The following is a 24,416-nucleotide window of genomic DNA, read 5'->3' as shown; positions in this document are numbered from 1 at the left end:
TATAATACATCTATAAATACATAGTTATGTATTTATTACTCTATTTTATTAGTACATATTTATTCTATTTATTTTATTTTGTCAATATGTCTTGTTTTGTCGGCCGTCTCCCCCTTCTCGACCGTGAGCCCGCCGTCGGGTAGGGCCCGTCTCCCGATGTCGCCGACTTGGACTTCCCAAGCGCTTAGCACAGTGCTCTGCACGCGGCAAGCGCTCAGTAAATACGAGTGAATGAGTGAATCTTCCAGATGAGGGAACTGAGGCCCAGAGAAGCGAAGTGACCCGCCCACAGTCACCCAGCAGACAAGGGGCGCAGCCGGGATTTGAACCCAGGACCTCTGACTCCAAAGCCCGGGCTCTTTCCACTGAGCCGCGCTGCTCCTCTCTTAGTAACGATGGTATTCGTTAAGCGCTCACTGTGTGCCAAACACTGTTCTAAGCGCTTGGGAGCACGATGATAGTAATATTAATAACAATAATAATAATTATAATAATAAGATAATAGTATTTAAGCGTTTTAATAATAATAATAATAATAATTATAAGATAGTAATACTATTTAAGTGCTTAATATGAGCCAAGAACTGTTCTAAGCGCTGGGTCGGGGGGATAATTATGAAGGTAATAAAGTAACACCACCGGTATTTGTCAGACGCTCACTGTGTGCCAAGCACTGTCCTAAGCGCCGGGGTGAATGATGATAATATTAATAGCAATAATAATAATAAGACAATAGTATTTAAGCACTTTAATAACAATAATAATAATAATTATAAGGTAACAATAGTATTTAAGCGCTTACTACGAGCCAAGAACTGTTCTAAGTGCTGGGTCGGGGCGATAATTATGAAGGTAATAAAATAACACCACCGGTATTTGTCAAGCGCTCACTGTGTGCCAAGCGCTGGGGTGCATGATAATAATAATAATAAGATAATAGTATTTAAGCCCTTTAATAACAATAATAATAATAATTATAAGGTAATAATAGTATTTAAGCGCTTACTACGAGCCAAGAACTGTTCTAAGCACTGGGTCCGGGGGGGATAATTATGAAGGTAAAGTAACACCACTGGTATTTGTCAGATGCTCACTGTGTGCCAAGCACTGTCCTAAGCGCCGGGGTGAATGATGATAATATTAACAGCAATAATAATAATAAGATAATAGTATTTAAGCGCTTTAATAACAATAGCAATAATAATTATAAGGTAATAATAGTATTTAAGCGCTTACTACGAGCCAAGAGCTGTTCTAAGCGCTGGGTCGGGGGGATAATTATGAAGGTAATAAAATAACACCACCGGTATTTGTCAAGCGCTCACTGTGTGCCAAGCACTGTCCGAAGCGCTGGGGTGCATGATGATAATAATAATAATAATAAGATAGTATTTAAGCACTTTAATAACAATAATAATAATAATTATAAGGTAATAATAGTATTTAAGCGCTTACTGCGAGCCAAGAACTGTTCTAAGCACTGGGTTGGGGGGATAATTATGAAGGTAATAAAATAACACCACCGGTATTTGCCAAGCTCTCACTGTGTGCCAAGCGCTGGGGTGCATGATGATAATATTAATAACAATAATATAATAAGATAATAGTGTTTAAGCCCTTTAATAACAATAATAATAGTTATTATAAGGTAATAATAGTATTTAAGCACTTACTACCAGTCAAGAACTGTTCTAAGCGCTGGGTCGGGGGGATAATTATGAAGGTAATAACACCACCGGTATTTGTCAAGCGCTCACTGTGTGCCAAGCACTGTCCTAAGCGCCGGGGTGCATGATGATAATAATAATAAGATAATAGTATTTAAGCGCTTTAATAACAATACTACTACTACTAATAATAATAAGGTAATCATAGTATTTAAGCGCTTACTACGAGCCAAGAACTGTTCTAAGCGCTGGGTCGGGGGGATAATTAAGAAGGTAATAAAATACCACCGGTATTTGTCAGGCGCTCACTGTGTGCCAAGCACTGTTCTGAGCGCTGGGGTCGATGATAATGATGATGATATTTGTTAAGCGCTTACCATGCGTCAGGCACTGTTCTTAACGCTGGGGTGGATGAGGATGATAAGAGTAAGATAATAACGGTATTTATTATATCATCATCATCAATCGTATTTATTGAGCGCTTACTATGTGCAGAGCACTGTACTAAGCGCCTGGGAAGTGCAAATTGGCAACATATAGAGACAGTCCCTACCCAACAGTGGGCTCACAGTCTAAAAGACTATACTATACTATTATATTATTATATGTTATATTATATATTATATTATATCATATATTATATTATATTATTATATTATATTACATTTTATTATATTATTATACAGTACTATTATACTGTTTATTATAATAAATAGCGGTATTTCTTATGCTGTTATGCAGTAGTGCTGTGGTTGGGGGGGAGAATAATGAAGATAGTAAAATAATAATGGTATTTGTTAAGCACTTACTACTAATAATAATAATAATGGTATTTATTAAGTGCTTACTATGTGCAAAGCACTGTCTTAAGCGTTGGGGAGGTTATACGGCGATCAGGTTGTCCCAAGGTGGGGGCTCACGGTCTTCATCCCCATTTTCCAGATGAGGGAACTGAGGCCCAGAGGTTGCCCCAAGTCACCCCGCCGACAGTCGGCGGAGCCGGGATTCGAACCCACGACCCCCGACTCCGAAGCCCGGGCTCTTCCCACTGAGCCGCGCTGCTTCCATGGCTACTGTGCGCTAAGCGCTACCCCTCCCTCGAGGAGAATTCGGGGTGGGGGTGGGGTCGGAGGGGAGGGGAGAGCGGGGATTTTGGGGGGGCCGCCCGCCCATGCCCTCCTCCTCCAGGCCGTGACGAAGATCCGGGAGTTCGTCCTCCAGAAGATTTACTCCTTCCGGAAGCCGATGACCAACTACCAGATCCCGCAGACGGCCCTGCTCAAATATAGGTCGGGGGTTGGGGGGGGGGGGCCGGGGGAAGGGTGGGGATGCTCGAATATAGGTCGGGGGGGGGTCCGGGGGACGAAGTTGGCGGGGCCTTTCACGGGATACCGTGTTCCCGGTACGGGGCGGGGGGGTGGGGGGGGGGACACCTACCCAGAAGGCCTTGCTTTGGTGGGGGGGGGGGGTCTCTTACCCAGGAGGCCTTGCTCTTGTTGGGGGGCGGGGGGTCCTTACCCAGAAAGCTTTGTTTTTGGTAGGGGGACCTACCCAGAAGGCCTTGCTCTTGGTAGGGAGACTCTTACCCAGAAGGTCTCGCCCTCGTTGAGGAGGATTTTTTTCCCAGAAAGCTTTGCTTCCGGTAGGGTGGGCCTACCCAGAAGGCCTTGCTCTTGGTAGGGGGTCCCTTACCCAGAAGGCCTTGCTCCTGGTAGGGGGTCCCTTACCCAGAAGGCCTTGCCCTTGGTAGGGAGAGTCTTACCCAGAAGGCCTTGCTCCTGGTTGGAGGTCCCTTACCCAGAAGGCCTTGCCCTTGGTAGGGAGAGTCTTACCCAGAAGGCCTTGCTCCTGGTTGGAGGTCCCTTACCCAGAAGGCCTTGCCCTTGGTAGGGGGTCTCTTACCCAGAGGGCCTTGCTTTTGGTAGGGGGGTCCCTTACCCAGAAGGCCTTGTTCTTCTTAGGGAGCCCCTTACCCAGAAGGCCTTGCTCTTGGTGGGAGGGGTCCCTTACCCAGAAGGCCTTGCTCTTGGTGGAGTGGGGGGGTGTCCCTTAACCAGTTGTCTTTGCTCTTGGTGGGGGGGGGGGGGTCCCTTACCCAGAAGGCCTCACCCTCGCTGAGGCGAAGCTTTCCCAGAACGCCTTGTTTCCGGTAGGATGGGCCTACCCAGAAGGCCTTGCTCTTCGTAGGGTGGTCCCTTTCCCAGAAGGCCTCGCTCTTGGTGTGTGTGGGGGCTCCCTTACCCAGAAGGCCTCGCTCTCGGTAGGAGGGGTCCCTTACCCAGAAGGCCTCACTCTTGGTAGGGGGGTCCCTTTCCCAGAAGGCCTCGCTCTTGGTAGGGGGTCCCTTACCCAGAAGGCCTTGCTCTTCGTAGGGGGTTCCCTTACCCACAAGGCCTTGCTCTTGGTGGGGGGGCGTCCCTTACCCAGAAGGCCTCACCCTCCTTGAGGAGAACCTTTCCCAGAAAGCCTTGTTTCCGGTAGGATGGGCCTACCCAGAAAGCCTTGCTCTTGGTTAGGGGGGGTCCCTTACCCAGAGGGTTTTGCTCTTGGTGGGGGGTGGTCCCTTACCCAGAAGGCCTCGCTCTTGGTAGGGGGGTCCCTTACCCAGAAGGCCTCGCTCTTGGTAGGGGGGCTCCCTTACCCAGAAGGCCTCGCTCTTGGTAGGGGGGGTCCCTTACCCAGAAGGCCTCGCTCTTGGTAGGGGGGTCCCTTTCCCAGAAGGCCTCGCTCTTGGTAGGGGGTCCCTTACCAGAAGGCCTCGCTCTTGGTAGGGGGGTCCCTTTCCCAGAAGGCCTCGCTCTTGGTAGGGGGTCCCTTACCAGAAGGCCTCGCTCTCGGTAGGGTGGTCCCTTACCCAGAAGGCCTTGCTCTTCGTAGGGGGTTCCCTTACCCAGACGGCCTTGCTCTTGGTGTGGGGGGTCCCTTACCCAGAAGGCCTAGCTCTTGGTGTGTGGGAGGGGGTCCCGTACCCAGAAGGCCTCGCTCTTGGTAGGGGGGGTCCCTTACCCAGAAGGCCTAGCTCTTGGTGTGTGGGAGGGGTCCCTTACCCAGAAGGCCTAGCTCTTGGTGTGTGGGAGGGGGTCCCTTACCCAGAAGGCCTCGCTCTTGGTGTGTGGGAGGGGTCCCTTACCCAGAAGGCCTTGCTCTTGGTGGGGGGGGGGGGTCCCTTACCCAGAAGGCTTTGCTCTTGGTAGGGGTGGTCCCTTACCCAGAAGGCCTTGCCCTTGTTGAGGCGAACCTTTCCCAGGAACCCATGTTTCCGGTAGGGCGGGCCTACCCAGAAGGCCTTGCTCTCGGTAGGGGGGCATCCCTTACCCAGAAGGCCACGCTCTTGGTGGGGGGGGGGTCCCTTACCCAGAAGGCTTTGCTCTTGGTGGTGGGGGGGTCCCTTTCCCAGAAGGCCTCGCTCTTGGTAGGGGAGTCCCTTACCCAGAAGGCCTCGCTCTTGGTAGGGGAAGTCCCTTACCCAGAAGGCCTTGCTCTCCGTAGGGGGGTCCCTTTCCCAGAAGGCCTTGCTCTTGGTAGGGGGTCCCTTACCCAGAAGGCTTTGCTGTAAGTAGAGTGGTCCCTTACCCAGAAGGCCTCGCTCTTGGTAGGGGGGCTCCCTTACCCAGAAGACCTCGCTCTCCGTAGGGGGGTCCCTTTCCCAGAAGGCCTCGCTCTTGGTAGGGGGTCCCTTACCCAGAAGGCCTTGCTCTTGGTAGGGGGGTCCCTTACCCAGAAGGCCTTGCTCATCGTAGGGGGTTCCCTTACCCACAAGGCCTTGCTCTTGGTAGGGAGTCCCTTACCAGAAGGCCTTGCTCTCGGTAGGGGGGTCCCTCACCCAGAAGGCCTTGCTCATCGTAGGGGGGTTCCCTTACCCACAAGGCCTTGCTCTTGGTAGGGGGTCCCTTACCCAGAAGGCCTTGCTCTTGGTGGGGGGGGGGGGGTCCCTTACCCAGAAGGCCTTGCTCTTGGTACGGGGGTCCCTTACCCAGAAGGCCTTTCCCTTGTTGAGGCGAACCTTTCCCAGGAACCCGTGCTTCCGGTAGGGCGGGGTTACCCAGAAGGCCTCGCTCTCGGTAAAGGGGGGTGTCCCTTACCCAGAAGGCCTTGCTCTCGGTGGTGGGGGGGGGGGGGGGGGTTCCTTACCCAGAAGGCCGTGCGACACCCCGCCCCCTGCCCCCCCCCCCCAGGTTCTTCTACCAGTTCCTGCTGGGGAACGAGCGCGCCACGGCCCGCGAGATCCGCGACGAGTACGTGGAGACGCTCAGCAAGATCTACCTCTCCTACTTCCGCTCCTACACGGGCCGGCTGATGAAGGTGCAGGTGAGAGAGACGCCCCCCGAACCCCGGCCCCGGAGGCGGAAGGACCCGGGTTCTAATCCCGGCCCCGCCAGTTTGCCGGCCGCGTGACCTCGGGCCGGTCGCTTCCCTTCCCCGGGCCTCCGTTCCCCCCTCGGTCAGAACGGGGCTGGTGATCAATCAATCAGTCGTATTTATTGAGCGCTTACTGTGTGCAGAGCACTGTACTAAGCACTTGGGAAGTACAAGCGCTTATGCATATAGAAGTGCTTATACATATATACCTGTATATATGTATATATATTTGTACGTATTTATTACTCTACTTATTTTACTTGTACACATCTATTCTATTTATTTTATTTTGTTCGTATGTTTGGTTTTGTTGTCTGTCTCCCCCTTTTAGACTGTGAGCCCACTGTTGGGTAGGGACCGTCTCTGTATGTTGCCAACTTGGACTTCCCAAATGCTTAGTCCAGTGCTCTGCACATAGTAAGCGCTCAATAAATACGATTGATGATGATGATGATAACGACGATGGCACCTGTTAAGCGCTTACTACGTGCCCGGCGGGGGATACGAGCTGTGAGCCCGCTGTCGGGTAGGGCCCGTCTCTCGATGTTGCCAACTTGCCCTTCCCCAGCGCTTAGTACAGTGCTCTGCACACAGTAAGCGCTCAATAAATGCGATTGATGATGATGATGATGATGATACAAGTTGGCAACATATAGAGACAGTCCCTACCCAACAGCGGGCTCACAGTCTAAAAGGGGGAGAACGGTGATGACGGTGACGGCGGTCTCCGTCAAGCGCTCCCTATCCTGAGCGCCGGGGGACGCGGCCTTTGGAGTCCGAGGTCGCGGGTTCAAATCCCGGCCCCGCCACTTGTCAGCTGGGTGATTTGGGGCCAGCCGCTTCCCTTCTCCGGGCCTCGGTTCCCTCATCCGTCAAATGGGGATGAAGACCGGGAGCCCCCCGGGGGACAACCCCATCACCCTGTAACCTCCCCGGCGCTTAGAACAGTGCTTGGCACGTAGTAAGCGCTTAACAAATACCAGTATCATTATTAAAATGGGGGTGGAGGCTGTGAGCCCCACGGGGGACAACCCGATCACCTTGTGACCTCCCCGGTGCTTAGAACAGTGCTTGGCACGTGGTAAGCACTTAAAAAATGCCATCGTCTTTATTATTATTAATAATAATAATAATAATATTTATATATGATATATGATATGTTATATATTCTATTATTAGTAATAATAATAATAATGATCCCTGCCCTAAACGGGCTGACAGTCTAACAGGCCGAGAGATGGAGGTGGGGAGGGGGTCTCTGGGGGTCTCTTCCCTCGGCCATCCTGTCCCGTGACGGTTTCCTTTCCGCGTCCGGCCCGACTCCAGTACGAGGAAGTTGCGGAGAAGGATGACCTGATGGGAGTGGAGGATACGGCCAAGAAAGATATCCTGGTTTGATGTTCCGGGGGCTTAGGAGGGAAGTCGAGGCAGGGGGAGGGGGCGTCCTCGGTCTCGGGAGTCCGGGCCGGAGGAGGGAAGTTGAGGCAGGGAGTTGGTGGGGGGGGAGTCCTCAGTCTTGGGGGTCCTGGTTGAGGAGGGAAGTCGAGGCAGGGCGTTGTTGAGGGGGAATCCTCGGTCATGGGGGTCTGGACTGAGGAGGGAAGTCGAGGCAGGAAGAGGGGGTCCAGACTGAGGAGGGAAGTCGAGGCAGGAAGAGGGGGTCCGGACTGAGGAGGGAAGTCGAGGCAGGAAGAGGGGGTCCGGACTGAGGAGGGAAGTCGAGGCAGGGAGTGGGGGTCCGGGTTTAGGAGGGAAGTCGAGGCAGGGAGGTGGGGGGGAATCCCCGATCTTGGGGGTCTGGGCTGAGGAGGGAAGTCGAGGCAGGGAGAGGGCATCCGGACTTAGAAGGGAAGTCGAGGCAGGGAGTGGGGGTCCGGTCTGAGGTGGGAAGTCGAGGCAGGAAGGGGCGTCTTTGCTTAGGAGGGAAGTCGAGGCAGGAAGAGGGAGTCTGGGCTTAGGAGGGAAGTTGAGGCAGGGAGTGGGGGTCCGGGTTTAGGAGGGAAGTCAAGGCAGGGAGGTGGAGGGGAATCCCCGATCTTGGGGGTCCGGGCTGAGAAGGGAAGTTGAGGCAGGAAGAGGGGGTCCGGGCTTAAGAGGGAAGTCAAGGCAGGGAGTGGGGGTCCGGTCTGAGGTGGGAAGTCGAGGCAGGAAGGGGCGTCTGGGCTTAGGAGGGAAGTCGAGGCAGGAAGAGGGAGTCTGGGCTTAGGAGGCAAGTTGAGGCAGGGGGAGGGGGGAGCCTCAGTCTTGGGGGTCCGGGCTGGAAGTGGGGAGTCGAGGCAGGAAGAGGGGGTCCGGGGTTAGGAGGGAAGTCGAGGCTGGATGAGTGGGGATCCTTGGTCTTGGGGTTCCGGGCCGGAGGGGGGAAGTCGAGGCAGGGGGCGGGGGGATCCTCAGTCCTGGGGGTCCAGGCTGGAGGTGGGAAGTCAGGTTTGGGGGGGAAGGGATTCCTTGGTCCTAGTGCTGGAGGGGCTTGGGCTTTGGAGGGAAGTTGAGGCAGGGGGAGAAGGGGGGGTCTCGGTCTAGGACGGAGTGGGGGAGGGTTTTATTCCTTTATTCAGCCGTATTTATTGAGCGCTTACCGTGTGCGGAGCACTGGACTAAGCGCCGGGGAAGGCCAAGTCGGCGGTTTTATGGGGGCGGGGGTCCCCCGCGTCCAGGGCTCCCGGTGCCCGGGCCCAAAGAGACGAGGTTTCCTTGACTGGGTCCGGGGGTCGCCCGCCCGCCCGCCCGCCCGCCGCCACGCTTCTTCTCCAAGCCTTCGCTGCGGAACCGCAACACCGTCTTCACCCTGGGGACCCGGGGGGCCGTCATCTCCCCCGCCGAGCTGGAGGCCCCCATCCTCGTCCCCCACGCCGCCCACAAAGGGGAGCAACGGGTGAGGACCCCCGTCCCCTGGACCCCCCGCTTCCGGTCCCTTGACCCCCCTCACTTCCCGTCCCTCCCACCCCCGGGACCCCACGGGAGTCCCCGGGGCCGGAGGGGAGAGGTGGCGGCCTCACCTGCCCACTTCTGGTCCCTTGACACCCCCCCCCCCCCACACACACACTTCCTGTCCCCTGAACCCCTCACTTCCTGTCACCCCACCCCCACCAACCATTGGGATTCCACTTCCTGTCCCCTGAACCGCTCACTTCCTGTCTCCCCCACCCCCACCAACCATTCGGAGTCCACTTCCTGTCCCCTGAAACCCCCACTTCCGGTCCCTTGACCCCCCCCCACTTCCTGTCCCCTGAATCCCTCACTTCCTGTCACTCCCACCAACCATTAGGAGTCCACTTCCTGTCCCCTGAACCCCTCACTTCCGGTCCCCTGACCCCCACCTCGCCCCCCACTTCCTGTCCCCTTAATCCCTCACTTCCTGTCACCCCACCCCCCACCAACCATTGGGAGTCCACTACCTGTCCCCTGAACCCCTCACTTCCGGTCCCTTGACACCGCCCCCATTCCTGTCCCCTGAATCCCTCACTTCTTGTCTCCCCCACCCCCACCAACCATTGGGAGTCCACTTACTGTCCTCTGAACCCCCCACTTCCGGTCCCTTGACCCCCCCCCCACCCCTACTTCCTGTCCCCTGGAACCCTCACTTCCTGTCACCCCCACCCCCACAAACCGTTGGGAGTCCACTTCTTCTTCCCTGAATCCCTCACTTCCTGTCTCCCCCAGCCCCACCAACCATTGGGAGTCCACTTCCTGTCCCCTGAACCCCTCACTTCCGGTCCCTTGACACCCCCCCCCACACACACACACACTTCCTGTCCCCTGAATCCCTCACTTCCTGTCACCCCCACCCCCACCAACCATTGGGAGTCCACTTCCTGTCCCCTGAATCCCTCACTTCCGGTCCCCTGAACCCCCCACTTCCGGTCCCTTGACTGCCCCCCCCATTTCCTGTCTCCCCCAGAGGTGGTGGCCTGATCTGCCCACTTCCTGTCCCCTGAACCCCCCACTTCCGGTCCCTTGACCCCCACCCCGCCCCCCTCTTCCGGTCCCCTGAATCCCTCACTTCCTGTCTCCCCCACCCCCACCAACCATTGGGAGTGCACTTCCTGTCCCCTGAACCCCTCACTTCCGGTCCCTTGACACCGCCCCCCACTTCCTGTCCCCTGAATCCCTCACTTTTGGTCCCTTGACCCCGCCCCCACTTCCTATCCCCTGAATCCCTCACTTCCTGTCCCCTGAACCCCCCACTTCCGGCCCCTTGACCCCCCTCATTTCCTGTCTCCCCCAGAGGTGGCGGCCCGATCTGCCCACTTCCTGTCCCCTGAACCCCCCACTTCCAGTCCCCTGACCCTGACCCCACCCCCCACTTCCTGTCCCCTGAATCCCTCACTTCCTGTCACCCCCACCAACCATTGGGAGTCCACTTCCTGTCCCCTGAAACCCCCACTTCTGGTCAGTTGACCCCCCCCCACACTTCCGGTCCCCTGAATCCCTCACTTCCTGTTACCCCCACCAACCATTGGGAGTCCACTTCCTGTCCCCTGAACCCCTCACTTCCGGTCCCCTGACCCCCACCCCGCCCCCCACTTCCGGTCCCCTGAATCCCTCACTTCCTGTCACCCCACCCCCCCACCAACCATTGGGAGTCCACTTCCTGTCCCCTGAACCCCTCACTTCCTGTCCCTTGACCCCCCCCCACCTCTACTTCCTGTCCCCTGAACCCCTCACTTCCTGTCACCCCCACCCCCACAAACCATTGGGGGTCCACTTCCTCTTCCCTGAACCCCTCACTTCTGGTCCCTTGACACCCCCCCACCCCCCCCCCCACACTTCCTGTCCCCTGAATCCCTCACTTCCTGTCACCCCCACCCCCACCAACCATTGGGAGTCCACTTCCTGTCCCCTGAATCCCTCACTTCCGGTCCCCTGAACCCCCCACTTCCGGTCCCTTGACACCCCCCTCCCCTTCCTGTCCCCTGAACCCCTCACTTCCGGTCCCTCGACCGACCCCCCCCCCCCCACTTCCTGTCCTCCCCACCCCCACCCCCACCCCTTGGGAATCCCCGGGGTGGGGTGAGAGGTGGCGGCCTGACCTGCTGCCCACTTCCTGTCCCCTGACCCCCCAACACACACTTCCTGTCTCCCCCACCCCCACCACCCATTGGGAGGCCACTATCCTGTCCCTTGAACCCACTTCCTGTCCCCCCTACCCCGAGGACCCCTTAGGAGCCCCCGGGATGGGGGCGGGGGGAGAGGTGGCGGCCTGACCCCCCCCCCCCCCGCTTCCTGTCCCCTGAACCCCCCACTTCCGGTCCCTTGACCCCCGCCCACCCCTCAGCAGTGCCCATTCGAGCCCTGGTAGGCGCTCAGTACATAGGGTGGGGGTGGGGAGAGTGAGAAGGAACCCCCTGCCCTTTGACCCCATCGCCTCCCCCGCCCCCCCTACAGTGCCCATTCGAGCCCTGGTAGGCACTCAGTACATAGGGTGGGGTGGAGAAAGAAGGGACCCCCAGCCCCTTGACCCCTGACCCCTTGACCCCTGACCCTTTGACCCCTTGACCGCCCGCCCCATCATCTCCCCAGCCCCCCAACAATGCCCGTTTGAGCCCCTGTAGGTGCTCAGTACATAGGGTGGGGGTGGGGAGAGCGAGAAGGGGCCCCCTGCCCCTTGACCCCTGACCCTTTGACCCCTTGACCGCCCGCCCCATCATCTCCCCAGCCCCCCAACAATGCCCGTTTGAGCCCCTGTAGGTGCTCAGTACATAGGGTGGGGGTGGGGGGAGCGAGATGGGACCCCTGACCCTTGACCCCTGACCCTTTGACCCCTTGACCGCCCGCCCCATCATCTCCCCAGCCCCCCAACAATGCCCGTTTGAGCCCCTGTAGGCGCTCAGTACATAGGGTGGGGGTGGGGGGAGCGAGATGGGACCCCTGCCCCTTGACCCCTGACCCTTTGACCCCTCGACTGCCCGTCCCATCGCCTCCCCCGCCCCCCAACAGTGCCCGTTCGAGCCCCTGTAGGCGCTCAGTACATAGGGTGAGGGCAGGGGAAGCGAGATGGGACCCCCTGCCCCTTGACCCCTGACCCCATCCGAGCCCCATCTCCACACACACACACACACACACACACACACACACACACACACACACCCGGGGCGGGGAGGGGGAGGGCGAGGCGGGGGCCCCCCTCGACCCCTGACCCCTGACCCTTTGACCCCTCGACTGCCCGTCCCATCGCCTCCCCCGCCCCCCGACGGTGCCCGTTCGAGCCCCGGTAGGCGCTCAGCACATAGGGTGGGGACGGGGAGAGGGAGAAGGGACACCCCGCCCTTTGACCCTTGACCCCCGACCCCATCCGACCCCATTTCCACCCCCTGCTGGGGCGGGGAGGGCGAGGCGGGGCCCCCCCTTGACCTCACGGCCTCCCCCACCCCCCGACGGTGCCCACCGGCGCCCCGGTAGACGCTCAGTACATAGCCTGGGCGGGGGGAGAGCGAGATGGGAGCCCTTGACCCCTGACCCTTTGACCCCCGACCCCACCGCTCCCCCTCCACCCCCCCCCCGCGTCCCACCCGAGCCCCGTTTCCCCGGCCCACCGGGGAGGGGGAGGGCGGGGCGGGGGGCCCCCCTTGACCCCTGACCCCCGTGACCCCTGACCCCCCGTGACCCCTGCCCCCCCGTGACCTTTGACCCCCGCAGTTCCCGTTCGAGTCCCTGTTCCGCAGCCAGCACTACGCCCTCCTGGACAACTCGTGCCGCGAGTACCTCTTCCTGTGCGACTTCTTCTCGGTGTGCGGCCCCGCCGCCCTCGACCTCTTCAACGCCGTCATGGGCCGCACCCTGGCCGTCACCCTGGTCCGTCCCCGCGCCCCCCGCCCTGTGTACTGAACGCCCCCCCGGGCACTGTACTCGCCGCCCGGGCACGTTCCCCAATCCCCCCCTAGTTCGTTCGGTCGCGTCCGCCGAGCGCCCACCGTGCGCCCGGGAGACGGCGGGATCCGTCCGTTTCTCCGATCCTACGTACTGAGCGCCCGCCGTGCGCGGAGCACTGTCCCGAGCGCCCGGGAGAGGACGGTATCCGTTCATTTATTCATCCGTTCGATCCTATTTACTGAGCGCCCGCCGTGTGCGGAGCACTGTCCCGAGCGCCCGGGAGACGACGGTATCCGTTCGTTTGTTCGATCCTATTTACTGAGCGCCCACCGTGTGCGGAGCACTGTACCGAGCACCCGTGAGAGGACGATATCCGTTCATTTCTTCATCCGTTCGATCGTATTTACTGAGCGCCCGCCGTGTGCGGAGCACTGTCCCGAGCGCCCGGGAGAGGACCGTATCCGTTCATTTATTCATCCACTTGATCGCATTTACTGAGCGCCAACCGTGTGCGGAACACTGTACCGAGCGCCCAGGAGAGGACGGTATCCATTCATTTATTCATCCGTTCGATCCTATTTACTGAGCGCCCGCTGTGTGCGGAGCACTGTTCCGAGCGCCCTGGAGAGGACGATATCCGTTCATTTATTCATCCGTTCGATCCTATTTACTGAGCGCCCGCCGTGTGCGGAGCACTGTCCCGAGCGCCCGGGAGACGATGGTATCCGTCCGTTTCTCCGATCCTACGTACTGAGCGCCCGCCGTGTGCGGAGCACTGTCCCGAGCGCCCGGGAGAGGACGGTATCCGTTCATTTATTCATCCTTTCGATCCTATATACTGAGCACCCGCCGTGTGCAGAGCACTGTACCGAGCGCCCGGGAGAGGACGGTATCCGTTCATTTATTTGCCTGTTCGATCCTATTTACTGAGCACCCGCCGTGTGCGGAGCACTGTACCGAGCGCCCGGGAGACGATGGTATCTGTTCGTTTGTTCGATCCTATTTACTGAGCGTCCGCCGTGCGCGGAGCACTGTCCCGAGCGCCCGGGAGAGGACGATATCCGTTCATTTATTCATCCGATCGTATTTACTGAGCGCCCGCCGTGTGCGGAGCACTGTCCCGAGCGCCCGGGAGAGGACGATATCCGTTCATTCATTCATCCGTTCGATCGTATTTACTGAGCGCCCGCCGTGTGCGGAGCACTGGACCGAGCGCCCGGGAGAGGACGATATCCGTTCATTTATCCATTCGATCCTATTTACTGAGCGCCCACCATGTGCGGAGCACTGTCCCGAGCGCTCGGGAGACGACGGTATCCGTTCGTTTGTTCGATCCTATTTACTGAGCGCCCACCGTGTGCGGAGCACTGTACCGAGCACCCGTGAGAGGATGATATCCGTTCATTTATTCATCCGTTCGATCGTATTTACTGAGCGCCCACCGTGTGCGGAGCACTGTCCCGAGCGCCCGGGAGAGGACGGTATCCATTCATTCATTCATCCGTTCGATCGTATTTACTGAGCGCCCGCCGTGTGCGGAGCACTGTCCCGAGCGCCCGGGAGAGGACCGTATCCATTCATTTATTCATCCACTCGATCGCATTTACTGAGCGCCCGCCGTGTGCGGAGCACTGTACCGAGCGCCCGGGAGAGGACGATATCCGTTCATTCATTCATCCGTTCGATTGTATTTACTGAGCGCCCACCGTGTGCGGAGCACTGTACCGAGCGCCCAGGAGAGGACGGTATCCGTTCATTTATTTATCCGTTTGATGGTATTTACTGAGCGCCCACTGTGTGCGGAGCACCATACCGAGCGCTCGGGAGACGACGGTATCCGTTCGTTTGTTCGATCCTACTTACTGAGCGCCCGCCGTGTGCGGAGCACTGTACCGAGCGCCCGGGAGAGGACGGTATCCGTTCATTCATTCATCCGTTTGATCGCATTTATTGAGCACCCACCGTGTGCAGAGCACTGTACCGAGCGCCCGGGAGAGGATGATATCCATTCATTTATTCATCCATTCGATCCTATTTACTGAGCGCCCACCGTGTGCGGAACACTGTACTGAGCGCCCAGGAGAGGATGGTATCCGTTCATTTATTCATCCGTTCGATCATATTTACTGAGCGCCCACCATGTGCGGAGCACTGTACCGAGCGCCCGGGAGAGGACGGTATCCGTTCATTCATTCATCCGTTCGATCATATTTACTGAGCGCCCACCATGTGCGGAGCACTGTACCGAGCGCCCGGGAGAGGACGGTATCCGTTCATTCATTCATCCGTTCGATCCTATTTACTGAGCGCCCGCCGTGTGCGGAGCACTGTCCCGAGCGCCCGGGAGAGGACAGTATCCGTTCATTCATTCATCCGTTCGATCATATTCACTGAGCTCCCACCGTGTGCGGGGCACTGTACTGAGCGCCCGGGAGAGGACGATATCCATTCATTTATTCAACCATTAGATCCTATTTACTGAGCGCCCACCGTGTGCGGAGCACTGTCCCGAGCGCCCGGGAGAGGACAATATCTGTTCATTTATTCATCTGTTCGATCATATTTACTGAGTGACCGCCGTGTGCAGAGCACTGTACTGAGCGCCCAGGAGAGGATGGTATCCATTCATTTATTCATCCATTCGATCCTATTTACTGAGCGCCCGCCGTGTGCGGAGCACTGTCCCGAGCGCCCGGGAGAGGACGGTATCCGTTCATTCATTCATCCATTCGATCCTATTTACTGAGCGCCCACCGTGTGCGGAACACTGTCCCGAGCACCCGGGAGAGGATGATATCCGTTCATTCATTCATCCGTTCGATCGTATTTACTGAGCGCCCACCGTGTGCGGAGCAAAGTACTGAGTGCCCGGGAGAGGATGATATTCGTTCATTCATTCATTTGTTCGATCGTATTTACTGAGCGCCCACCGTGTGCGGAGCACTGTACCGAGCACCCGGGAGACGATGGTATCCGTTCGTTTGTTCGATCCTATTTACTGAGCGCCCGCCGTGTGCGGAGCACTGTACCGAGCGCCCTGGAGAGGACGATATCCGTTCGTTTATTCCTCCGTTCAATCCTATTTACTGAGCACCCGCCGTGTGCGGAGCACTGTACCAAGCGCCCGGGAGAGGATGGTATCCGTTCATTTATTCCTCCGTTCGATCCTATTTACTGAGCGCCCGCCGTGTGCGGAGCACTGTACCGAGCGCCCGGGAGAGGACGGTATCCGTTCATTTATTCATCCATTCGATCCTATTTACTGAGCGCCCGCCGTGTGCGGAGCACTGTACCGAGCGCCCGGGAGAGGACGGTATCCGTTCATTTATTCATCCGTTCGATCGTATTTACTGAGCGCCCACCGTGTGCGGAGCACTGTACCGAGCGCCCGGGAGAGGACGATATCCGTTCATTCATTCATCCGTTCGATCGCATTTACTGAGCGCCCGCTGTGTGCGGAGCACTGTACCGAGCGCCTGGGAGAGGATGATATCCGTTCATTCAGTCATTTGTTCGATCCTATTTACTGAGCGCCCACCGTGTGCGGAGCACTGTCCTGAGCGCCCGGGAGAGGACGGTATCCGTTCATTCATCCATTCGATCGTATTTACTGAGCGCACACCGTATGCGGAGCACTGTACTGAGCGCCCGGGAGAGGACAATAACCATTCATTTATTCATCCGTTCGATCGTATTTACTGAGCGCCTGCCATGTGCGGAGCACTGTACTGAGCGCCCGGGAGAGGACGATATCTGTTCATTCATTCATCCGTTTGATCGTATTTACTGAGCGCCCACCGTGTGCGGAGCACTGTCCCGAGCGCCCGGGAGAGGACGATATCCGTTCATTTATTCATCCGTTCAATCCTATTTACTGAGCGCCCACCCTGTGCGGAGCAAAGTACTGAGCGCCCAGGAGAGGACGATATCCATTCATTCATTCATCCGTTCGATCGTATTTACTGAGCGACTGTCGTGTGCGGAGCAAAGTACTGAGCGCCCGGGAGAGGATGGTATCCATTCATTTAGTCATCCGTTCGATCCTATTTACTGAGCGCCCGCCGTGTGCGGAGCACTGTACTGAGCGCCCAGGAGAGGACGATGGCCATTCATTTATTCATCAGTTCGATCGCATTTACTGAGCGCCCACCGTGTGCGGAGCACTGTCCCGAGCGCCCGGGAGAGGACGGTATCCGTTCATTCATTCATCCGTTCGATCCTATTTACTGAGCGCCGGCCGTGTGCGGAGCACTGTACCGAGCGCCTGGGAGAGGACGATATCCGTTCATTCATTCATCCGTTCGATCGTATTTACTGAGCACCCACCGTGTGCGGAGCACTGTACTGAGCGCCCGGGAGAGGACAGTATCCATTCCTTTATTAATCCGTTCGATCCTATTTACTGAGCGCCCACCGTGTGCGGAGCACTGTACCGAGCGCTCGGGAGACGACGGTATCCGTTCGTTTGTTCGATCCTATTTACTGAGCGCCCACCGTGTGCGGAGCACCGTACCGAGCGCCAGGGAGAGGATGATATCTGTTTATTTATTCATCCATTCAATCATTATTTACTAAGCGCCTACCGTGTGCGGAGCAAAGTACTGAGCGCCCAGGAGAGGACGATATCCATTCATTTATTCATCCATTCGATCGTATTTACTGAGCGCCCAGGAGAGGACGATATCCATTCATTTATTCATCCGTTCAATCCTATTTACTGAGCGCCCGCCGTGTGCGGAGCACTGTACCGAGCGCCCGGGAGAGGACGGTATCCGTTCATTTATTCATCCGTTCGATCCTATTTACTGAGCGCCCGCCGTGTGCGGAGCACTGTACCGAGCGCCCGGGAGAGGACGGTATCCGTTCATTTATTCATCCGTTCGATCCTATTTACTGAGCGCCCGCTGTGTGCGGAGCACCGTACCGAGCGCCTGGGAGAGGATGATATCCGTTCATTCATTCATTTGTTCGATCGTATTTACTGAGCGCCCACCGTGTGCGGAGCAAAGTACTGAGCGCCCAGGAGAGGACGATATCCATTCATTTATTCATCCATTCGATCCTATATACTGAGCGCCCGCCGTGTGCGGAGCACTGTCCTGAGCGCCCAGGAGAGGACTGTATCCGTTCATTTATTCATCCGTTCGATCACATTTACTGAGCGCCCGCCGTGTGCGGAGCACTGTACTGAGCGCCCAGGAGAGGACGATATCCATTCATTTATTCATTCGTTCGATCGTATTTACTGAGCGCCCACCGTGTGCGGAGCACTGTACCGAGCGCCCGGGAGAGGACGATATCCGTTCATTCATTCATCCGTTCGATCGCATTTACTGAGCGCCCGCTGTGTGCGGAGCACTGTACCGAGCGCCTGGGAGAGGATGATATCCGTTCATTCAGTCATTTGTTCAATCCTATTTACTGAGCGCCCGCCGTGTGCGGAGCACTGTACCGAGCGCCTGGGAGAGGACAGTATCCATTCATTTATTCATCCATTCGATCGTATTTACTGAGCGCCCACCATATGCGGAGCACTGTACTGAGCGCCCGGGAGAGGACAATAACCATTCATTTATTCATCCGTTCGATCGTATTTACTGAGCGCCCGCCATGTGCGGAGCACTGTACTGAGCGCCCGGGAGAGGACGATATCTGTTCATTCATTCATCCGTTTGATCCTATTTACTGAGCGCCCACCGTGTGCGGAGCACTGTCCCGAGCGCCCGGGAGAGGATGATATCCGTTCATTTATTCATCCGTTCAATCCTATTTACTGAGCGCCCACCCTGTGCGGAGCAAAGTACTGAGCGCCCAGGAGAGGACGATATCCATTCATTCATTCATCCGTTCGATCGTATTTACTGAGCGCCCACCGTGTGCGGAGCAAAGTACTGAGCGCCCGGGAGAGGACAATATCCATTCATTTATTCATCTGTTCGATCCTATTTACTGAGCGCCCGCCGTGTGCGGAGCACTGTACTGAGCGCCCAGGAGAGGACGATAGCCATTCATTTATTCATCCGTTCGATCCTATTTACTGAGCGCCCACCGTGTGCGGAGCACTGTACCGAGCACCTGGGAGAGGATGATATCCGTTCATTCATTCATCTGTTTGATTGTATTTACTGAGCGCCCGCCGTGTGCGGAGCACTGTACTGAGCGCCCAGGAGAGGACGATATCCGTTCATTTATTCATTTGTTCGATCGTATTTACTGAGTGCCCGCCGTGTGCGGAGCACTGTACTGACCGCCCGGGAGAGGACAATATCCGTTCATTTATTCATCCATTCGATCGCATTTACTGAGCGCCCGCCGTGTGCGGAGCACTGTACTGAGCGCCCAGGAGAGGACGATATCCGTTCATTCATTCATCCGTTCGATCTTATTTACTGAGCGCCCACCATGTGCGGAGCACTGCACTGAGCGCCTGGGAGAAGACGGTATCCGTTCATTTATTCATTTGTTCGATCCTATTTACTGAGCGCCCGCCGTGGTGCGCTCAGTACAGCCGTGCCCCGCAGAAACACCTGGACTCCTACCTGTCGGGCTGCTACGACGCCATCGCCGTCTTCCTCTGCATCCACCTGGTCCTGCGCTTCCGGGCCATCGCCGCCAAGAGGGACGTCTCCGCGCTGGACAGGTCGGTGGGCCCGCCCCGGGCTACTTACTGAGCGCCGCGCCCCCCCCCCCCCGTTGGGCCCGGTGTACTTACTGAGCGCTCCCCCTTTTAGGAGTCCCCCTTTTCGACCGTGAGCCCGCTGTCGGGTAGGGACCGTCTCTAGACGTTGCCGACTTGGCCTTCCCAAGCGCTTAGTACAGCGCTCCGCACACAGGAAGCGCTCAATAAGTACGATCGATGATGATGATGATGATGATGATGGACCGAGCGCTCGGAAAGGACCAACGGGGAGAGGCGGTCCCAAGCCGCGAGCGGGTCCGGTCGGTCGTATTTACTGAGCGCCTACTGTGTGCGGAGCACTGGACTAAGCGCTTGGGAAGGGTGATGACCTTGAGAGACACCCCCCCCCGTCACTCCCCTCCCCCCCACCGGTGACCCCTGGGTGTGATGGCCGCCCCCCGAACTGGCCCGGGACCCCCCCTCCCCCGTCACTCCCCTCCCCCCCACCGGTGACTCCCGGATGCGCCAACGTGTCCTTGCCAAGCGCTCAGTACAGTGCTCTGCGCACGGTAAGCGCTCAATAAATGGTTGAATGAATGAATGAATGAACCCCCCCGTTGCCCGGTGACCCCTAGGTGTGATGGCCGCCCCCTGGTCATTCATTCATTCATTCATTCATTCATTCAGTCGTATTTATTGAGCGCCGGGGCGATGACCCTCCCCACCGTTTGCCCCCTGGTCATTCATTCATTCATTCATTCATTCATTCACTCATTCACTCACTCATTCAGTCGTATTTATTGAGCGCCAGGGCGATGACCCTCCCCACCGTTCACCCCCTGCTCATTCATTCATTCATTCATTCATTCAGTTGTATTTATTGAGCGCCGGGGCGATGACCCTCACCACCATTCGCCCCCTGCTCATTCATTCATTCATTCATTGTCGTATTTATTGAGCGCCGGGGCGATGACCCTCCCCACCGTTCGCCCCCTGGGCATTCATTCATTCATTCATTCATTCAGTTGTACTTATTGAGCGCCGGGGCGCTGACCCCACCGTTCGCCCCCTGGTCATTCATTCATTCATTCAGTTGTATTTATTGAGCGCCGGGGCGATGACCCTCCCCACCGTTCGCCCCCTGCTCATTCATTCATTCATTCATTCAGTCGTATTTATTGAGCGCCAGGGCGATGACCCTCCCCACCGTTCGCCCCCGGTCATTCATTCATTCATTCAGTCAGTCGTATTTATTGAGCGTCAGGGCGATGACCCTCCCCACATTCATTCATTCATTCAGTCAGTCAGTCAGTCGTATTTATTGAGCGCCGGGGCGATGACCCTCCCCACCGTTCGCCCCCTGCTCATTCATTCATTCATTCAGTCGTATTTATTGAGCGCCGGGGCGATGACCCTCCCCACCGTTCACCCCCTGGTCATTCATTCATTCATTCAGTCGTATTTATTGAGTGCCGGGGCGATGACCCTCCCCACCGTTCGCCCCTGGTCATTCATTCATTCCTTCATTCATTCAGTCGTATTTATTGAGCGCCGGAGCAATGACCCTCCCCACCGTTCGCCCCCTGGTCATTCATTCATTCATTCATTCATTCATTCAGTCGTATTTATTGAGCGCCGGGGCGATGACCCTCCCCACCGTTTGCCCCCTGGTCATTCATTCATTCATTGTCAGTCAGTCGTATTTATTGAGTGCCGGGGCGATGACCCTCCCCACCGTTTGCCCCCTGGTCATTCATTCATTCATTGTCAGTCAGTCGTATTTATTGAGTGCCGGGGCGATGACCCTCCCCACCGTTCGCCCCCTGGTCATTCATTCATTCATTCATTCAGTCAGTCAGTCGTATTTATTGAGCGCCGAGGCGCTGACCCTCCCCATCGTTCGCCCCCTGCTTATTCATTCATTCATTCATTCAGTCGTATTTATTGAGCGCCGGGGTGATGACCCTCCCCACCGTTCGCCCCCTGGTCATTCATTCATTCATTCATTCATTCAGTCATATTTATTGAGCGCCGGGGCGGTGACCCTCCCCACCGTTCGCCCCCTGGTCATTCATTCATTCATTCATTCAGTCGTATTTATTGAGCGCCGGGGAGATGACCCTCCCCACCGTTTGCCCCCTGCTCATTCATTCATTCATTCATTCAGTCGTATTTATTGAGCGCCGGGGCGATGACCCTCCCCACCGTTCGCCCCCGGTCATTCATTCATTCATTCATTCATTCAGTCGTATTTATTGAGTGCCAGGGCGATGACCTTCCCCACCCTTCGCCCCCTGGTCATTCATTCATTCATTCATTCAGTCGTATTTATTGAGCGCCGGGGCGATGACCCTCCCCACCGTTCGCCCCCTGCTCATTCATTCATTCATTCAGTCGTATTTATTGAGCGCCGGGGTGATGACCCTCCCCACCGTTCACCCCCTGGTCATTCATTCATTCATTCAGTCGTATTTATTGAGCGCCGGGGCGATGACCCTCCCCACCGTTTGCCCCCTGCTCATTCATTCATTCATTCATTCATTCAGTCGTATTTATTGAGCGCCGGGGCGATGACCCTCCCCACCGTTTGCCCCCTGCTCATTCATTCATTCATTCATTCATTCAGTCGTATTTATTGAGCGCCGGGGCGATGACCCTCCCCACCGTTCACCCCCGGTCATTCATTCATTCATTCATTCATTCATTCATTGTCGTATTTATTGAGTGCCAGGGCGATGACCTTCCCCACCCTTCGCCCCCTGGTCATTCATTCATTCATTCATTCAGTCGTATTTATTGAGCGCCGGGGCGATGACCCTCCCCACCGTTCGCCCCCTGCTCATTCATTCATTCATTCAGTCGTATTTATTGAGCGCCGGGGCGATGACCCTCCCCACCGTTCACCCCCTGGTCATTCATTCATTCATTCAGTCGTATTTATTGAGTGCCGGGGCGATGACCCTCCCCACCGTTTGCCCCCTGGTCATTCATTCATTCATTCAGTTGTATTTATTGAGCGCCCGGGCGATGACCCTCCCCACCGTTCGCCCCCTGGTCATTCATTCATTCATTCATTCAGTCGTATTTATTGAGCGCCGAGGCGCTGACCCTCCCCATCGTTTGCCCCCTGCTTATTCATTCATTCATTCATTCAGTCGTATTTATTGAGCGCCGGGGTGATGACCCTCCCCACCTTTCGCCCCCTGTTCATTCATTCATTCATTCATTCATTCAGTCGTATTTATTGAGCGCCGGGGCGGTGACCCTCTCCACCGTTCGCCCCCTGGGCATTCATTCATTCATTCATTCAGTCGTATTTATTGAGCGCCGGGGCGATGACCCTCCCCCCCGTTCGCCCCCTGGTCATTCATTCATTCATTCATTCATTCAGTCGTATTTATTGAGCGCCGGGGCGGTGACCCTCTCCACCGTTCGCCCCCTGGTCATTCATTCATTCATTCATTCAGTCGTATTTATTGAGCGCCGGGGCGATGACCCTCCCCACCGTTCGCCCCCTGCTCATTCATTCATTCATTCATTCATTCATTCGTATTTATTGAGCGCCGGGGCGATGACCGTCCCCACCGTTCGCCCCCTACTCATTCATTCATTCAGTCATTCAGTCTTATTTATTGAGCGCTGGGGCGCTGACACCACCGTTCGCCCCCTGGTCATTCATTCATTCATTCAGTCGTATTTATTGAGCGCCAGGGCGATGACCCTCCCCACCGTTCGCCCCCTGGTCATTCATTCATTCATTCATTCATTCAGTTGTATTGAGCGCCCAGGCGCTGACCCTCCCCACCGTTCGCCCCCTGGTCATTCATTCATTCATTCATTCAGTCGTATTTATTGAGCGCCGGGGCGATGACCCTCCCCACCGTTCGCCCCCGGTCATTCATTCATTCATTCATTCGTATTTATTGAGCGCCGGGGCGGTGACCCTCCCCACCGTTCGCCCCCTACTCATTCATTCATTCAGTCAGTCAGTCGTATTTATTGAGCGCCGGGGCGCTGACCCTCCCCACCGTTCGCCCCCTGGTCATTCATTCATTCATTCATTCATTCAGTCGTATTTATTGAGCGCTCACTGTGTGCCGGGCACTGTACTGAGCGCTCGGGAAGGACAGGTTGGCCAGTCGGTCGCTCCCTTCCTCCCGCGGGGGACCGAGACCCCCGCCGGGGACCCCCGGGTGACCCCCGGATGACCCCCGGGTGACCCCGCCAGGTACTGGGAGCAGGCCCTGGCGGTCCTGTGGCCGCGCTTCGAGCTGATCCTGGAGATGAACATCCAGAGCATCCGCGGGTCCGACCCCCAGCGCCTCGGGGAGCTGGACACCAGGCCCCACTACGTGAGTCAAGGCCGGGGGTCACCGTGGGGGGGGCTCGCGGGCCGGGGTCACCGTGGGGTCACAGCCGGGGTCATCCTGGGGTCACAGCCGGGGTCATCCTGGGGTCGTAAGCGGGGTCACTTTCGGTTCATCTGGGGTCGTCGTGGGGTCACAGCCGGGGTCACCGTGGGGCCGCTCGGGGGTCCCGGCCGGGGTCATCCTGGGGTCATAGCCGGGGTCACTTTAGGGTTACCGTGGGGCCGTCGTGGGGTCACAGCCGGGGTCACTATGGGGCCACTCCGGGGTCCCGGCGGGGGTCAGCCGGGGTCACCGGAGGGTCACCGTGGGGCCACTCGGGGCGTCATCCTGGGGTTGTAAGCAGGGTCACTTTCGGTTCGTCACGGGGCCACTCTGGGGTCCCGGCCGGGGTCATCGTGGGGTCACATCCGGGGTCATCGGACGGTCACCTTGGGGCCTATATGGGGGTCATCCTGGGGTCGTAAGTAGGGCCGCTTTAGGTTCGTCACGGGGCCACTCTGGGGTCCCGGCTGGGGTCATCGTGGGGTCCCAGCCAGAGTCACCGTGGGGCCTCTTGGGGATCCCAGCCAGGGGTTGTCCTGGGGTCAT

The 24,416-nt window shown here is 57.1% G+C and overlaps 1 protein-coding gene across 1 annotated transcript in view; it reads left to right on the top strand.

Annotated features, from left to right (window-relative positions):
• The window catches only part of VPS52 (VPS52 subunit of GARP complex), a 39,399-nt gene that overhangs the window by 6,556 nt on the left and 8,427 nt on the right, over nt 1–24,416 (top strand). The window contains exons 3-9 of the mRNA XM_038742253.1: nt 2,856–2,956; nt 5,843–5,975; nt 7,353–7,410; nt 8,768–8,901; nt 12,666–12,821; nt 19,361–19,479; nt 23,687–23,810. Of these exons, the coding sequence (XP_038598181.1) occupies nt 2,856–2,956; nt 5,843–5,975; nt 7,353–7,410; nt 8,768–8,901; nt 12,666–12,821; nt 19,361–19,479; nt 23,687–23,810 (825 nt within the window). The remainder of the gene's footprint in view (nt 1–2,855; nt 2,957–5,842; nt 5,976–7,352; nt 7,411–8,767; nt 8,902–12,665; nt 12,822–19,360; nt 19,480–23,686; nt 23,811–24,416) is intronic.

The sequence above is a fragment of the Tachyglossus aculeatus genome, unplaced genomic scaffold (assembly GCF_015852505.1).
Source record: "Tachyglossus aculeatus isolate mTacAcu1 unplaced genomic scaffold, mTacAcu1.pri scaffold_101_arrow_ctg1, whole genome shotgun sequence".
NCBI lineage: Eukaryota > Metazoa > Chordata > Mammalia > Monotremata > Tachyglossidae > Tachyglossus > Tachyglossus aculeatus.
This window is presented reverse-complemented; position numbering and strand designations above follow the sequence as displayed.